At 33.4% G+C, this 18,609-nt stretch overlaps 3 protein-coding genes across 4 annotated transcripts; all 3 read right to left on the minus strand.

The window, feature by feature from the left end:
* Positions 1-26: 26 nt before the first annotated feature.
* On the minus strand, positions 27-3,731 carry LOC122595775 (proline iminopeptidase). 2 transcript variants are annotated; one of them, XM_043768211.1, is made up of 11 exons: positions 3,585-3,731; positions 3,096-3,283; positions 2,245-2,343; positions 2,035-2,145; positions 1,898-1,960; positions 1,506-1,599; positions 1,294-1,391; positions 1,052-1,153; positions 632-745; positions 456-530; positions 27-264 (listed from the first exon to the last, which is right to left on the minus strand). In XM_043768211.1, exons 1-11 carry the CDS (start codon positions 3,691-3,693, stop codon positions 169-171), a joined length of 1,149 nt encoding a protein of 382 aa, XP_043624146.1. In that variant the 5' UTR covers positions 3,694-3,731; the 3' UTR covers positions 27-168. The 2 variants fall into 2 exon arrangements, with proteins under 2 accessions (XP_043624146.1, XP_043624147.1); XM_043768212.1 differs by lacking the exon at positions 3,585-3,731 and adding an exon at positions 3,403-3,455.
* Positions 3,732-6,401: 2,670 nt separating this feature from the next.
* Positions 6,402-9,681, minus strand: LOC122596755 (receptor-like protein kinase 7). Its single transcript, XM_043769385.1, has 2 exons — positions 6,993-9,681; positions 6,402-6,901 (listed from the first exon to the last, which is right to left on the minus strand). The coding sequence occupies exons 1-2, from the start codon at positions 9,559-9,561 to the stop codon at positions 6,540-6,542; spliced, it is 2,931 nt and encodes a 976-aa protein (XP_043625320.1). The 5' UTR covers positions 9,562-9,681; the 3' UTR covers positions 6,402-6,539.
* A 1,054-nt stretch (positions 9,682-10,735) lies between these two features.
* Positions 10,736-13,483, minus strand: LOC122595715. The gene is made up of 3 exons (XM_043768141.1): positions 13,245-13,483; positions 12,275-12,625; positions 10,736-11,717 (listed from the first exon to the last, which is right to left on the minus strand). The coding sequence occupies exons 1-3, from the start codon at positions 13,368-13,370 to the stop codon at positions 10,899-10,901; spliced, it is 1,296 nt and encodes a 431-aa protein (XP_043624076.1). The 5' UTR covers positions 13,371-13,483; the 3' UTR covers positions 10,736-10,898.
* Positions 13,484-18,609: the final 5,126 nt, after the last annotated feature.

Genomic DNA, 18,609 nt, shown 5'->3' on the forward strand with positions numbered 1-18,609 from the left:
AAAACTATTGAAATATAAACTGGAAAGAGAAGAATATAAAAAATTTTCATTATTAGAATCACATCCATGAATTTCAACAGCAGCAACATCTGTGGTTTTCAATTTGATCCTAAAACTCAAGCAAATAGCCAAAAATAAAATCTGTCCAAACTTATGATTTAAAGTCACTCATTTGATCCTAATGTTCTTCAGCTTCTCATTTGCTGCTACAAGTTCTGCTGCTATACCCGGTTCATTAGCAGAATGCCCTGCATCTGGAACCACCTATTTGACAACAAAATATATTTATTTAATAAATTGCAACCACTTCAAATTTGAATAAGTGATTTAAGATTTTGTACTGAAATATCCAACTAAATTTTTAATCATTACCAGTTAGAAGTAGAACATAACCCAAAATCAATCTATTCATAAATAAAATGATCAACAATTGTCATGTCAGAGAGAGTACAAACCTTAAATTCTGCCTCTGGCCACGCTTTATGCAGATCCCACGCCGACATCATGGGGCAGCAACAATCATATCTTCCCTAAAAATCCAACAACATAATGAAAACATCAACAAATAATAAAAGAAAAATAAAGTTCGTGCGTTGTTGCACAAAAAAATATAATATATTGTGGCACTTACCTGTACAATTACAGCATTGATATGCTTGATCTTCTCAATATTATCCAGCAGATGTGAATCTGTTGGAAAGAATCCTTTATTCACAAAGTAATGGTTCTCAATCCTTGCGAACGCCTGCATGTTAAGACACCCATTTACTCCAAAATATATATGGAACAATAGATGGAATAGCCACACACACAAATATCATTTTTCTAAAAAGTTGATCAATATATGTGTTTTGGTCCTGACCAGATTGAGAACTCACAAGCAGAAAGTCCATCGGCTTTTTAACATTTATGTTTGCAATTTAAGGACATATTAAAACTAGGTTACAATTCTGTTAGTTTTTCAGCAATTGACGATAGGAATAATATGCATTCAAACATTAAAATTTAACATAGTACCAAAATCCATGTATATAATCATCATCAAACTTACCAGTGAAAAATCGTCATTGTCTCCTTTCATAATTGTCTCTTCGTTTGGTAAAAGATGAGCAGTCATCATTTCCCATTTGGTCCATGCCCTAGCAGCCTCATACTGAATACAATATACGATATTTTGAAAAAAGGAATCAATAGAAACAGTGCTCCCCTACTATAAAGACTAAAGAAACAGTTTCCTTTAAGTAAGACTCTCACAATTGCTAACAAAAAGCGAAAAAAAATAAATAATCTTACTTGTGTATTCAGGTCATCGGAGTTCAATCTCTTGTGATAGGCCTTCACAAAGCAGTCCCTTTCATTTTCTGGTATAAGATCTCTAAAAGGTTCCCAAGCTGTTATTTAGAGAAACAAATTGTAAAAACAATAAGTGACTCAAAAACAGAATTGCTAAGAGTAGAGTCAGTCAATAAGTGTACTGGAAAAGGAAAATAGGAGTAGAAGTATACCATCAGGGTATATGGCAGCAGCACCACCTTCATAAAACCAATCGATCTCTTTCTTCCTCAATAAGAAGATCCCTCGAAGAACAATCCCAGTTACCTAGAATGTCAAGAGAGAAAATTATTACAGTTATCACTTAAGGGCATTTACAGAATATATAACTTAAAGTCAAACTACTTCATACAACTATAGCCCAATTTCCTTTTTACTCATTCTCGCCATTACTACTTACTAAAGCTACTAACTTTACTCAATAAGATTCATTCTGTAATTAGAATTGGTAGATATTACAGGATTTGACTTAAAATCTAAAATCAAATTATGTTCGTAAACTTACGCACCAAAAGATAGTTGCAAATATCAGTGACACCTTAAGCTAAAAAGCCACAAATGATACCTTATCGGGATGGGACTGACTGTATGCAAGAGCAAGTGTGCTTCCCCATGAGCCCCCAAACACCTGAGAATCAAGAAGATAAGATATACTATATGACTGGAATTCATCAAATCTTCCAAAATATATATAACACTTACCTGCCACTCGGGAATATCAAGATGTTCTCTTAGTTTTTCGATATCATTAATGAGATCCCATGTTGTGTTCTCTTCCAAACAAGCATGGGGTGTGCTCTTACCAGCTCCTCTCTGGAACAACCATAATAACATGGTGAGACATTTTATAACTGTTTTAGTTTTCTAGTAGGTTCTTGGTATCTACAATTAAGTAGAGGATAGCTGATAAACCTGATCAAAGAGAATAATCCGATAGAATTCAGGATCAAAGAACCTTCTGTTATTAGGTGAAGTACCACCTCCAGGACCACCATGAAGAAATATAACAGGCTGCATGCCATGACAAGATCATAAACAAAGTACATGGAGCAAAGGTATTGCAAAGTTGAAAAAAGGAAAGCTAATCGGTTCAAAAATGGTCACGAGGATACCAGGTTAGATCGTGTACATCTGAGTCAATCACTCACCCTCCGTAGTTAACCTAAATAGTGAAAACCACCTCCATTTACCCAGAAAACTAATCACCAACACTATGAGTATAGCATTTAAGTTACACAGGGGAGCCCCATATTTTCATAAACTTTGAGTGGGAATTTATAAGCATAATGAACCAAAAGAGTATTCCGATAACCAAACTCACCAAAAATACACCAAATTCACAATTTCCCTAGCTTGATCCCATATATTAGAGAACAAGTTGCATACATGTAACTCAAACTACAAGGGGGGGTATGTTATAAAGGAGAGTTGTGCTAAGGGGTGAGTTCATTTGAGACCAGGGTTGCAATCAAAGGGAGCTACTATCAACTAACTTAACCTCGAGCCTAAATTCAAGCTCCAAAATACTTAACAAGTCGAACTCAAGCTTTTAATGGCTCTGCTCTAGTAATTATCAAGCTTAGCTATATTATTGAGCTTTTGAAGCTCATGATGTCTAGTAGAAAGCATTTTGTTAAAGTAATTGAAATAATTGAACTTTAGTTACTAACGTCTACTACCCGAGTGTAAATATACTAGTTCCAGAAAGATTGGCAAGAGTTTGTGTATAAATAACTTAAAAAAACAGAGTAATGATTACTAACATGACCAGAAGGATTTCCAGATTGCTCCCAATAGATTGTATGAATATCAGAAACTTTCAAAAAATCAGTAGCATAAGGCTCAATTGGCTCATAAAGTTTCTTGCTTAACTCCATTATTTCTGTATCTATATGTATAGATTCACTCTTATTGATACAATCCTGAACTCTCAACACTAAATTCTTTTTTCCTGCAAAAATCCAACATAAATTCCATGATCATCAATGCATGCAACACAATAGGTTTGAATTTACTTAATCTTTGTTTCTAAAAACTTGAAAAAGATTCAATTTTTATCACAAAATTCACCTAAATGATGAAAATTTTCGAATAAATTAACAGAATCCCATCTGGGTTTTTCCCAAAATATGATTTTATGAAAAGGGTATTACAGTATTTTTTAATGTTTTTGTTACAAAAGATGAAAACTTTTGTTATTGGTATCAAAGAAAAAAAGTGTGAAGTCTTTATTATAAAGATGGAATCTTGACCTGTGGAAAAAGAATGATTATTGTGGGGAAGTGTGAAGAGGAACGGATTTTGAGTGTGAGTGGAAGTGAAGTGAGGCAGAAGAGTTTTTTGAAGAAGCCCTAAATTCATTTGAGTAGAAAATCGTTAATTGGATAATTGACCAACAAACATGATGAGGTTATGGATTGAAAAGTCTTACCAATTTTAGTTTATTATAACTTCGATTATTCCATTCATGACAAATTGGTCACTTTTAATATAGAGATTAGCCATTGGATTTATTAGATTCCATGATTACGACGAAAAACTTTTTTTATTTTTAATAGGGGAATTTTGCTGAAAATTTCGTGTCGTGATTCGACAGCGAGATGCCTAGTATACGTTTTCTTAACTGGATCTGCGCTAAAGAGCTCCCTCGAAGTAGAAATGTCTATTTTAAATACCCGATGGGGGAAAACCCACGATTAATAGGGGTAAGTCTGCCTCTTCAGACTTAAACCTGGGTAAACCCAAACCAAGCCCTCGTAAAAGGACTTCCTTATGTTCTCTCCAAGGTTTGAACTCAAAACCTCATGAATGGAGGATGGTTTTTCAACCATTGAGGTAATGCACAAGGAACGACGAAAAACTTTGATATTATATTAAAGGTCTGGCTAAATATAATTTCAAACACAGTTGTTAAATGAATAAAATAGTTATATAATTATCATAAAAATTATTACATTACTTACTATAATAAAGCAATGGAAAGTGAATAGTTACTTTTTGTCTTTACATGAAACTTGTAGATAAATATTTGATTCAGTAATTATGAAACAAAAGTTCCTTTGGTTCAATTGATTTGGATGATGGTTTCTATGGAAGGGTCCTTGGTTCAAAACCCACTTCCCTTTTCCTTTTATGTTTTTCATTAAAAAAACTTTTGTCTTTACATGAAACTATTAGATAAATATTTGTTTTAGCAATTATAGCATAAAAGTTGCTTTGGTTCAAATGATTGGGATGTTGGTTTCAAAAGGTAAAGTTTGCTGGTTCAAAACCCACTTCCCTCTTTTTTTTTTGTTTTTTATTTTACTAATTAAGGAGATTTATTATATTACATTTTACCTCATATTTATTTTTCATTTTTTTTTATTTTAAAATAACATTTAAGTTCTTTTGTTTTTTTTCTTTTTTCTTATATATTTAAAATTCTTATTTTTATATAACTTTTTTTTCACACTTACTTCCATTTTTTTGTTTTATTTTGAATTTTGAGGGTTTTTCTTAAATAATTTATTCAATTTTGATTTTATTTTGAGGTTTTTTTAAACATTTTGTATTTTAAAAATCCGTTTTGTAACTTTTTATTAGTTTAAAATTTTTTTTTTAAAACTTTTTTGTTTTCATTATACTTTTTATTTTTTTCTTTAAAACATATTTTTTTTTCAATATACTTTTTATTTTTCAACAATTCGATTTGTAGTGTTAGATTATTTTTTATGAAAATTTATTCCTTTAACATTTTATTGTAATTTTTGTTTTGCGTTTGTTTTTTGGACTTCTTTTTATAACATTTGTTCATTCGGTCATTTTTAAGAGTAAACACAAACATCATTGTGTCGTAAATATTGTCCTTAACAGGAAAAATGAACACGTTGCAACTTAATTTTTTAATATTTGTTTTAATTTGAAAAAGTTTTTGATTTTTTTTAACACCGCAACTCATCAACGTATAAACTTTCAGAGATCGAAACCGCCCATTGGGCGGTATCAATTCCCTAGTTAAAAATAAACCGTTAAAAGTAAACCTTTAAGACGGTTAATCATTATATAGTATCATACATTTATCTAAATTCTGTTATTGCAAAGTCTTGGTTTCAAGTTATTTTCAAATCACGTGTGGGTGTTACTCAAAGTATACGACATCATTTTACAGTTCGAACTCATAACTGGTAGTTAAAAGCTTAGATGTGTCTAGTATCTACTGTTATTTTGTGTTTGAAATAACGAATTTGTATCTTTAAATAAGATGATATCTTTTAACTTTAATCAGACTAGACTTTTAAACGGTGGTTACAAGTTTAACTCTTAAGTTAAATATGATTGTTAAATATAGTAGCCCTGATGATTCATTTAGGATACAAACTAATAAACACTATTCAATTTAGATTATAGAGGTGTATTTTGTAATATTTGATATGTACGTTTTTATACACATGTCAGCAAAACTTTTGCGGTTTATAAGTACTAAAACTACTAATTATTCGGAGATATAGTTTCTGTTTTGATTTAACATGTTGTAAATGAATCACCATAATTTATCAATTTATTAGATTAGATGGGCTGAGTTTGAGCTAAGTTTTGATGCAGTTATTAAGTTATACAAGTTTGGTTTATGTGTAAATATACTAAAGAGGTATCCACATAGTTTAGGACTATGACGACAAAAGGTGGTGGTGATGGTGATGATAACGAGCGGTGGTAGTGGTATTAATATATAAGTAATTGATTATTTTAATGGTAGGGAGATATATGATATATAATTTCCATCTAAAATATAATAAATATATTATGTATAGGTATTTAAATTAGTAAATAAAATGAGAAAAACTTTCTAAAGTTATTGATTTATTATTTGAACAAGGAAAAATGATATAGTTTGTGTTATATGGTAGTCAATATAAGTATCTCAAATTAACAATCCGTTAACCCAAATATGATTCGAATGTATGCAATCCTAAAATTTAATAAAATGAGATTTGACTTATGGCCATTGTACCAGTTCCAATTCAATGCATCTATTTTGAAACATATTGACGACACATCTTATACGCAACAAATGACCAATTTAGTACTACACACATACCTCACAAGTTTATTATCTCCCTTGTTGAATCAAAAAGCCTCCGACTATATAAAACATACAACACGACCTTATTTATAGTGTTCGATTTACATAAGCTATTGCATATTGCTTTCCAACATACAAAATTTTAGTCCTTAACTATATGTATGTCATTGTCAATCACTACATCGAAAGGTGCATGAGGCTTGACCTGTTCTAGCATTTGTACAACCATCCTCATCGACGGCCTTTGTGCAGGGTACCTCGTTGTGCAACGTATTGCGATGGTCAACACCTCGACCGCTTCTTCCTTTGACTCTTCTGAAATGTTTGGATCAACCAAATTGACTGCATTGTCCTTACTCATTTCGTCTCGAACCCAACATACTATATCTTTGTTTTCCCCAAACTCGGGTTGAACCGGCTTTTTTCCAGTTACCAACTCCATCAAAACAACTCCAAAGCTGTAGATATCACTTTTTTCGTTCACTTTGAATGTATAACCATATTCTATAAATAAAAAAATTCATTAGTATATACGGAGTAATATATATGTAACAAATGATTGTGTATATATATAAAAGATTGGTTAGAGACTAACCGGGTGCAATGTAACCATGTGTTCCTCTAATAACATGGCTTGAATCCGCAACCTTATTTGTATGCACTATCTTTGCTAGGCCGAAGTCAGCAATTTTCGCCCTCATTTCCTCATCTAACAAAATATTGCTCGATTTCACGTCTCGATGTATAACTGGTCTGTCGCACCCGTGATGTAGGTACTCCAAACCCATTGCGGCTCCCATGGCTATCTCATACCGGATTTTCCAGTCCATTTCGACCTTTTGATACGAATGTAGTTTGTCCCATAAACTACCATTAGCCATGTACTCGTAAACAAGTAGATTTGAGTCCTCACTTGTGATACTACAATATAACTTCACCACATTTACGTGTCGAATCGAGCTCAAAGTGGCTACCTCGGCATCATATTCTGGCGACCTACTTTTTTGTTTGGGTAGTATAGTCGTGCTAGTTGAGTAACTTTTTCGCTCAACGGAGTCAATACCGGACTTCCACATATGCTTCACGGCTAACTTGTTCCCACACCCTAGTTCGACTTTGTATATGTTCCCTGACCCGCCTTTCCCGATCAAATACTCTTCTTTTAAAGATCGTAAAATATCTTCTTCGTTGAAACTAACGACATGAAACTGTTTCATGTCCCACGAACAACCCCGTTTGATTATGTTTTGACAACCTTTTTGCCTCGACTTGACAAGGACAAAACAAGCTATTGACATTAATGCCAACACGAGCCCACCCGCGAGAAAACAATACCCCACGACTCCCAAACCACGCGATTTATGAGAAACCGGAGTACATTGTTGAAGACCTTTGATCCGATCACCGCATAACCCCGGATTCCCGACAAAACTACGCTCATCCGCCTCTGGCAACAAAGATTCCGGCACCCTTCCAATCAACATATTATTTGACAAATCAATTAGGCTTAGCTTCAAAGAGGACAGACTCGTAGGTATCATGCCCGAAAGTTTGTTACCCGATAGGTTTAAAGAGTTTAAACCTGGTAACAAGCCAAGACTCGCGGGAATATTCCCAATAAGGGAATTTTCCGCGAGGTTTATCTCATTTAAAGAAACACACAAACTAATTGACTCTGGAATAGTACCAGAAAATAAGTTACCTTCAAAATGAAGACTAGTCAACATCTTCAAATCACCAATTCTCGCCGGAATTTCACCTGAGAACTGATTATACATCAATTTAATTTCCACCAAAGACGAAACCTTCGATATTTCCTCGGGCAACTTGCCCGAAAACCGATTATTTGATATAAAAAGTTGTGCTAATGACTTGGCTTCACCAATATTAGCCATCACTTGACCCTCAAATTGATTCATTGCAAGATCCAGCAATTTTAAATTAGGCAAACTCCAAATCCCATCTGGGATTCTCCCAGAAAGTGAATTATTACTTAATCTGACCCGAAACAACGACAAACAATTCGCATAAGTCTCTGGTAACCCGCCAGTGAAATTATTTTGAATCATCAAAATCTCTCCAAATTTCCCATTTTTGCACATATCAGGTGGAATGGTCCCATTCAACATATTTGAGGATACATCAATATATTCCAAATTAGGCCCCAAATTTGCAGGGAGTTCACCTGTAAACATGTTACTATAAATAGAAAATTCCTTCAAAAACTTGAATTCTCCAAACTCCAATGGAATCCCACCAGAAAACTTGTTTTCAAACAATTGTAAAGATTCCACAAGTGTCATGTTCCTTAACTCACTAATATCACCTTCAAGACTATTATTCGAAATATCGAGTCTCAAAATCTTGACAAGGTTTCCAAACCCAAATGGAAGAATACCTGAAATTCGATTATCATAAAGCTCAAGCGTTTCTAGATTAACAAGCTTTGTAATCCCATTTGGGATTGGTCCCATTATATAATTACCTGAAAGCTCAAGAACTTGTAACAAACCGAGGTTTTCGATTTCATTTGGGATCATTCCTTCAATACTACAGTTTGTAAGATACAAAGTTTGTAGCTTAAAAAGATTCAAAATTTCTGAAGGAAATGAAGTTTTATTAAAATGGTTGTCTCCTAAACGCAAGTAAGCGAGATTAGTAAGCTCTTTTAGTGATTTCCATGGAAATTGGCCCGAAAAACCGGATGAACTTATGTCAAGAAATTGAAGTTGTATTAAAGAAGATATATCTGGGAATTCGCCTGAGAAAAGATTATTTCCAAGATCAAGATGCTTTAAGTTTATGCAATTTGATAAATGGGTACTTATATTACCATGCAAAAGATTTGACCCAAATGAGATTTTTTCGAGTGATTTAAGTTCACATAATGAAGCAAAGTCAAGAACTCCTACGAGTTTTCGTTGCGAAAGATTGATTTCTTTGACCAAATTCTTTTCATTGCAAATGATTCCGGTGAAGTTACAAAAAGGGTTGTTTTCATTCCATGTTGTGAATACTTGTGTGTTTGAGTTTATCAAATTTGATTTGAATTTGAAAAGTGTTTGAAGTTGGTTAGATTGGGAAAATGATGGGCTAATGATGATCAAGAAAATGAGATATATAAGGAATATTATGTAGTAGCCGGAGATGTGTTCCGGGGACATTCCGGCGGCTTCAAAGATGATATGAATTATGAATTAATGATTGAAGTTGGTGTGTGTAAGTTTGAGTCAAAGTGTTGGTGTTTAAGTGAAGTGGGAATGTGATGCTTTTGAAGTGATCAGAAGTTTCTATATTGGTATGACTTGTGAGTACAAGTTATCCCTTGTCATTGTTTTGTCATATGAGATTTTAACGCTTTGCTAATGGTCGTACTTTCAAAATCATGTTTTATCAAATATAATACGGAGATATATATGATTTGTAAATTGCACATCACTTTCGAGCTTCGACCATGTCATAATCACTGGTATCAAAATTGTCGAGTTGATAGGCACCGTCAATAAAATTTTGCACATATATGAATTAGAGAGTCATTCTTCCCAAATGAGTGAATGACTTGTAAAAATCAAATGTTATCTCTTTACTACTATTTACCATTTACCTATGATGTTGTATACCGTACCAAATTTAGGCATGTGTTAGAACTTAGAATAGGATATTTTTGTTTTTATTAATGGAAAAGTCCCATAGATCGTTATCTAAACGATGAGAAGTTTTAGTTCTCAAGACGCCACAATAGAACTTTTTTGATGGTAGGCGCTCAATGTTGACATAGGTAGACGAATAAAAAGCACGTGGACGATTTGGTTCACACGCCAATCACGAAATTTCATTTGATGCTCAAAACTGGATCCATCCTTCATGGTGACTTTTCATTTTGTTCTCTAACTTTCTTACCAAGGTGGCAAGGAGGAAGATTAAAACCAAGTTTCCAGTATATATATATACATATATATATATATACACACTCATTTTTCAAACATAAAATTGATTGACAAGAAAATATTAAAAGTTATTAGTAGATTATTCCATAAATATACAAATGAATTTCACTAGCAATTAGCTACTAGGAAGCTGCAGAGCAGACGGCAGAAGTTTAAATTAATAAGAACAAGGCTGGCTACTACTTTCCATATCATTTAATTCCGGTATATTATAGTAAAAGTAACTTTGTTGAATAGTAAGAAACTGTGCCCCTCTGTCGTTATGGAAGTGATAAATAGTAAGATAATTTGTGACACATAAACTTTGATCGTTGGCTGGTTGGTTCGTTCATTCACACTCGTTAACATATGATGTATATATGAAAATCAAGTGTCTGAGAACCAGTAAAAGGAAACAAAAAGTACAAGCGTCAAAACATTATATGCTTCAGATCACGATTTTATACAAACTATTATGGTATTTGCATACAACTTATATACTTTAGAAGGCTGAAAATGATTAATAAAAAGTGATTCATTTTCTTAAAGGCATCCTAAACAGAACATTAGCAATTTCATAATGCAAATGGACTGAAGGGAGTATACACAACAGGTACCTTTGACATAGTTGTGTTTCCAGTAGCAACGCTAGGTGCTATAGTATGCTCCACCAGGGCAGGGTTAACCTGCATAACTCTCTCGGGTACAAACTTATCTCCATCAACCTTAGCCAACACCTCAAAATGCATTCTCATAGTTTCCGGCTTTGTTTGCCACTCAGGCAGCTGACCCATCTGACCCTCCAAGCCAGATAGGTCTCCCGTCAGCTTCTTCTCGACCTTAAACCCGATCTTCACAAATGTTTGTGCTGATACATCCGCTTTTAGTAACTTGAAAGAACCATCTTTACTGGCTTTCGAGCCTAAAACAGACCCGAGTAGCTTTTCTAAACCAAGTAAGTTTGAGTGTGACCCGTTGACCGATGTGACGGGCCATAATGTGGTGAAATGATCTGGGGTGAGAAGGGTTGGGGCATCTCCTTGAAGATCAATGGTTGAGAGTGCGGTTTTTGAAACAGAGGATAACTCCACTAGGCCAGGAGCAAGGCGTTTGAGCTTGAGCTTGCTTTTGGAAGCAGGGGATGATGGAGTTGGGGAGGTGAGAGATGTGGGGCCTACAATGCGGAGGGAGAGGAGTTGGGTTTGGGCATGAGAAGCGTGTCGGAGACGCTCGGCTAGAGTTAGGAGGCCGGAAGCAAAGCCGTTTCGGCTCTTGTTTAAAGGAAGTGGAAGCTCAATAGGGTGGCGTAAGCTGACTGATCTAGCGCCCTTAACTGTCACAACTGCACCATCTGCTAGGATTACTTTCCTTAGCTCACCAGCATCAACATCATGCTGCATAATATGAACAACAGGATTAAAGAATAATGCTAATTTGCTAAAGATATATACGAGTAAAGAACAGTCATAACAAGTAACAAAAACATTTTGAGCTAGAATTATGAATGACAAGAACAAACACATCCCAGATAAGGACTATAACAACCATCTAAGAGTTCTAACTCGTTCTGTCAAAGCAATGAAAATGCCAATCTAATATGCAAGCAGTTCTTGACTATATAGAAGTAAGCAAACTCAATCCATCACCGTTTCATGCATATCATTTCCAAAAGAAATCCTTTGTTACTTTTTATGTTAATGTATTACCTTCCATATATAAACCAAATAAGATCTCATTAAATATGAATCGACATAAAAGTTAATGTGCCTACCAAAATTGTCATGATGATGCAGCAAAAATTTATAGATGTCACACTTTAAACTAATTTGTCAAATGACATGTTATGCAAAGTTTTTGACATGCTTGCAGACACATGGTAAACAACCAATGACATTGTGGAGTTAGCAAATATACATATAAGAACAAATGCGGCAAAGGATGAAGAACTTACAGGCAAAGAAAGCCTCATGTCTTTGGCATCCTGTATCCACAACTCCATCGGACCAGAAAGCTGAAACGGAGCCAAAACAGGTAATCTTTCTCTTGAGGTCTTCTTCTTTACCAACGCATTCTCATCACCAATAGTTGTTCCCTGATCCTCCACTCGGAAAATAGGCAAATCCACGTATTCCCATCTATGCACATCTTCCAAAAGTTTAAAGGGAAGAACTTTGTCGTCAATTTCCACATCAAACTCATAAGCCACTGATCGACCAACTAAAGCGTCGCGTATATCAAAACCAGATATCTTAAAATCATCTGATTGAAGCCCTAGTCCTTTGACAATAGCTTCCTTCAAATCCTAAATCACATAAAAACGAAACAAAAATATTTTTCACAAACCTATAATAAACAAATGCAATAGTTCAACACAAATCTTATCTTTAGACGCACATTTTCAAACCGACGTAACACATTAGAGTCCCCACAAGTTCAATAACAAATTACAGACCAGACAGTGTCATGTTTTCCAAAAGGAACGGATACTCTACTTAGCAGCCCATTGAGTCAGTTTGAACATTTTCTTCCGAAAATTGTCCTCCTCGAGTCCTAGAGGCGGTTTGTGTGGATTTATCAACTTGTCTGAATCACAAAACTATTTTCTTATCCAACTTTTTACCATCGTTCTTAAAATTTTGTGACGAATTTACCCCAACACAAAATAACCTACTAATTACGGATAGAAAATAATCATACATCCAAACATTCCTCTAAAACACATACACAACAAATTTAATCCTCTATACTATTCTATTCTCATTATTATAGATACATTTTTATATATCTAGAGCTTCCAACAGTTTTAACATACATCAAACAATAATATATCAGGATTATAATAATAGAATATAAATCATTAAATAAGGTAAAATATAAATCATATGTAGAAAATAAATAAATAAAATAGAAGAAATACTTACAGAAATGGCTTTAGGATGTTGATTAACCTCAGGGGTAGAGGAGATCAAACCATTTGAACTCCCTATAAATTCAATTATTATTAATAGGGCAAAAAATTCAACAAAACTGGGAGCCCTAACGCCCATTTTTGATCTATAAATTAGAATTTTTAATTAGAATTATATATATTTTTTGTATATGTATAGGTTTAATTTAGAAAGGGCGTGTGTTTTGAAAAAGAATGAAGGAATAATGAATATATGAAGGTTCTGGACATCGCTTTTTTTTTTTCTTACGTCTGTGGTAAATAGGTGATGGTGATGATGATGACGTGGACGATGTGCGATGAGGTGGCACAGTTTTAAAAAGCTTGATTGGTCCACGTGGTAAGTTGTTACGTGGAAGTCTGTTAGTTGATTTAGGCGGTTTTTTGTTTTATTACTGTATTAAATTAAATTATTTGTCATATGTCTACGGACTGAAATCGGTGTAATAAAAAAAAACAATAGGGTATTTTAGGGTTGTAAACGAGACGAGACAAGCTACTTGAAATCGACTCGCAAATTATTTGAAATCGACTCGGTCTGAGTCGAGCCGAGCTCGAGCTAAGCGAGCCTCAAAATAACCTACTCGAAAAGCTCGCGAGTTTAATCAAGTTTGTGCTTATTTACAATTTTACCCTTCAATATTATATATTTTTACATAATTACTATCCTATCGAGTCGAGCTTAATCGATTCGAGCTTGAAATTGTCGAGCTTATAGGACTATTTTGACTTAAAACTTAATTTGATACTTAATCGAGTCGAGCCGAGTCAAGCTCGAAAGTGTCGACACATAAGCCGAGCTCGAGTTCAAGCTTGAAAATTAAAGCTCGGTCGAGCTCGAGTCGAGTTTCGAGTTTTGTAGTCGAGTCGAGCTCGAGTCGAGTTTCGAGTTTTGTAGTCGAGTCGAGCTCGAGTTTGGCACTGTATCGGCTCGACTCGGCTCGTTTACACCCCTAAGTTCCTTCAAAAGAAGAAAGAGTAACACATATGAATAAAGTATAAACATTATTTTAACAAAGTAAATCAAATAAATAAATAACGTTAGAGTGATCGAATTTACCTACGGTTATGTATTAGAAAAAGGACTTTTTTTGGTTTTAAACTTTAAGCGGGTCATACTTTGTTTAAACGGGTCATTCAATAACCCAGGAAGCTCCGTGCATTTTTATTTATTAGCAAAAAAATACGAGTATAATTCAAATTAAATTCACATTTGATTTTAATAAAATATATCAATTAATTAATTGTATGCTTATTTATACTCTCTTAATAAGCAAACTACCCACCCCTCTTTTAACACTTCTACCTTTAAAATGTCTTTTATGCCCTTCTAATTTACTCTACCCTATTTTTTCTCCATCACACTCATTACACACACATACGTTCATCCGATTTTCGATTTTCTCTCCCTCCCCCTTCTCTGATTTTCTCCCCCATAAACACCATCCACCACCGCCCCAAATACCACCATCCACTGCCGCAATCCACCTTCTATGTACGTTATCCCCCCATAAACACAATCCACCACCGCCCCAAAAACCACCATCAAACCACCATCCACCGCCGCCGGCTCATTTTTTTTTCTTTTTCATCGCCGCCGCCCCACAAACCACTATCAAATCACCGGCGTTTTTTTCTTATTTCTCGCTGCATCGCGCGAGTACAACGCTAGTATCTTGAAAATGTGTACATATTTTAAGTCGATCTTTTAAACTTATCTTGAAAATAATATGGTTATATTGAACATATAATTAATCTTATCTGTTTACAATATAATATTATTATCTATTACAATTACAATATACATTTTTGTATTTTTTTAAAATAATATATATGTTTCACGATTTGTGTTACATATATGCTAAATATATACGAGTATACGTATATAAAATTTATGATATGGTAGGATTAAGAAACGTACATGTATGCTTGATAGGATAAACATGATTTCCCATTTGTCCTATTTTATTTAACTAGTTAATCAATTCGGGCTTGTTAATTAAATTTTAAAATTATAAAATATATTAAAAATATATATAATGTTATTAAAACATTATAACTTGATATAAATCTAGTAATTTAACTAACACAATAATTATATAGTTAATAAATCAACTAACACAATAAAAAATTTTAAAATAGAGATGACTACCGCATTAAGTAAATAAAAAAAGACATTTTGTTTGTAATATTATATAAGAGAGATGTTTTTTCCTTTAAATAAATAATTAATGCTTTTATTAAACATGTAAAAGGCTATTCTATTTTATTTATATATATGACATCATAATTAAATAAATAAAAATTTAAGGTGAAATATGGATTTGCCACATAAAAAATTTTCTAAAAATAATTGTTTGTAATATTATATAAGAGAGATGTTTTTTCCTTTAAATAAATGATTAATGCTTTTATTAAACATGTAAAAGGCTATTTCTATTTTATTTATATATATGACATCATAATTAAATAAATAAAAATTTAAGGTGAAATATGGATTTGCCACATCAAAAATATTTTAAAAATAATTATAAGAAACAATCTTGTTTTATTATATATAGAGATATATTTTCTATTAATGATGTAAATATATTAATATATCTAATATATTTAACCAAAATATTTTACTTTGAAAAACTATAAATAGACTGTAGTTATAAGAACTAGTTCAGCATAAAACAACCACCTCATTTTATTACGTACTAATCAAGAATGAACGGGATTTCCTCGAGAGTCGTTTTTTTTATGCTTTTGATTATTGTTTCGAGTAAGTCAATTTTGTTCCTCTAATTTATATGGTATTACATGTACACTTTTTTCGTGCAATTGTACTAACAAGTTGATTTTATACTCGTGCTTCGATGCAATTCGAAGATTTGACAAAGTCAAAAAGATGATGAATGAAATTTTGTTTTCATTGCGGGACGAGTTGTCTTTGTATGTGTTATCCTTAATTTGTATGTAATCGCTAACAATATAACTAAAGCAATTTGTTTGTCGTGACATGTATGATGAGCTCTCTTCCATTAGCTCGTGCACAATATAATGAATGTGAAACACGTGCTGATTGTAAGCATATGCATTGTCCTTGGGCCATCTGTAGTGTTCTTAATGAATGCTTAATTATGTGAGCATAAAACGGGTCTGTCACGACTTCCTTGTGCTAAAGAAAACATGTTGCGCAAAGATCAAGGCAAACACAAATAATACTGATATTATATGTAATGTAATGCTTAAATAGTATGAGTCGTAAAGTTTGTGATTTCATCAAATGTTTTTGATTTCTTTTACAGTAGGTTTTACCTAGCTAGCTAAGAGCATTACAACATTAGTCACAATATATATAAGAAGATAAGCTTCATGAATGTTTCGGTTTCTTTAATTTTGTTTTCATATTTATTACCACAATGAGCGTGATGTGTCATGATGAATACAATTAATTTTTGCTTGGTTATCGGGTGGTTAACATTCTTAAATGTCAAAACGAACTTCATATATATCCTCGATCTCATCTCTACATATATACGAGTATATATCTTCAAAAGTAGCTTGCATTGGAATATTTTACCATTGGAACTAAGATACTTGCAGATATATAAAAGTGTATTTAATTAGATTGATCGAATTTATGGTGCTCATATATAACTATTATTATTGCTTCAAGGAATTAACTTATCGAAAAATATCAACTGCTCCATCTCATGACTTTTGTGTGTGAATAACATCGTAATTTGAGTAGAAGTGGGTTTAATTTGATAACAAGTAATCAACCGAATTGACCCTTTAAAACCAGATCGATCATTACGATGTGTTGAAATTGATTATCAACTTACTTTTTAAACGGTAAAACATGTTCAAAGTTGCACAAGGCGTTCCTGGGTTTTGATAGAAAGATTGGTGGGCTGTTCAAACATACAATCACGCATTCGGGTCAGAACCGAGACCAAAGTCTCTTTAGGGTCTTAGTAGAACTTGCACTAATGAAGTTTCCAGAATCTTCGCTTCAGGTTGTGAAAGTATTGGAGCATGAAAAATGGGAAGACTTTGGTTGTCAATAGATCAGAAGATGCAATCCGTAAGGAGTCTAAGAATGTTAATATCATTTATCAACCATTTTCCACTTTAATGTTGTGTGCTTCATAGTCAGATTCTAAAACCCCATTCATTATTCTTAATTAAGACACTTGCTCATGTAAGTTCAAAAAAAGAAAGTCAAAGGATTTTTATAGACATTATCAGTTCCAACATTCGTGGAATCAAGTGTTTTGGATCTTGCAACATCCCCTGTCTATAACGTTGATAGTTTAAGGGAAGTTGTTGACGCTAAATAAAGAAAATGGTTAACGCAAGGCATCAAAAGCCCACTAGGTTATAAAGAAACTTAGGGCGTTGGCCGAACGGATTCGGTCAAGCGAATTGAGAAATGCATTGAGAAATAAACAGGAAAAAGATGTTCTAATTTATGTTATGTTCTATTCAGCCTCCCTTCAAAAGAACTAGGTAATGCAACTATACAATGACTACAAGGAAATATTAAATTTATTCAACCTCTTGAATATCCAATGGATCTGGTTCGTGAAGGGTCCTCTCAACTGCAGGCCATTTAAGCTCACGGTCTTCCTTCCCAATCTTCCTTTCCTAAAAGTCCATTTCAGTTGAACACGTTCTAGGTATAGTTATACAACGTTTCATACTGCAAATATTAAAGTGTGTAAATATACAGCGAATCCTCAAATGATTTTCACCCAATCTTAGAATAGTTTGTATTAAAAAAATTTCATACAATACATGCCTTCGCTTTCAAGGTCGATAATCTTCAAGGACGTTTATTATCTCCGTCGTGTCGCCCAAAAGTTTGGCAACAGCTTTGACGGTTGTCTCCCTTTCTTCGATCTTTTAAGTGTGGCGCTTATGGAATCTACTCCACTTCCATTCTCTAGTTGCATCTCCGTGACCACGCCTTCACTCGTTGACCTGAACAGATCCAGAATCCCTCCTGTTGTACGTCTGCCCAAAACAATCGTTTTCATATTATAACCCAAACATAACAAAGATTTTAAAACTTTCAAATTTCTATTACTTTAAATTCCAACTCCATTAACAGATTCCAATTCCTTCAAAAATATTTTGTGAACCAAACGACCCAAACCCTATTTCTTTTTTACTTAACACACTTAATAATTAAGAACTTGATCATTTAGTCAAATTTTATGTTTCTTTTTTGACTTAATAAACAAAAATAACCGTCAGTTACATATATTTTACTTAATACATACAGACATTCTTAATGCATTGAGCCACTTAATACATTCGGTACTTATTGACTAAAAAAAGAAACG

The sequence above is a fragment of the Erigeron canadensis genome, chromosome 4 (assembly GCF_010389155.1).
Source record: "Erigeron canadensis isolate Cc75 chromosome 4, C_canadensis_v1, whole genome shotgun sequence".
NCBI classification, from domain to species: domain Eukaryota; kingdom Viridiplantae; phylum Streptophyta; class Magnoliopsida; order Asterales; family Asteraceae; genus Erigeron; species Erigeron canadensis.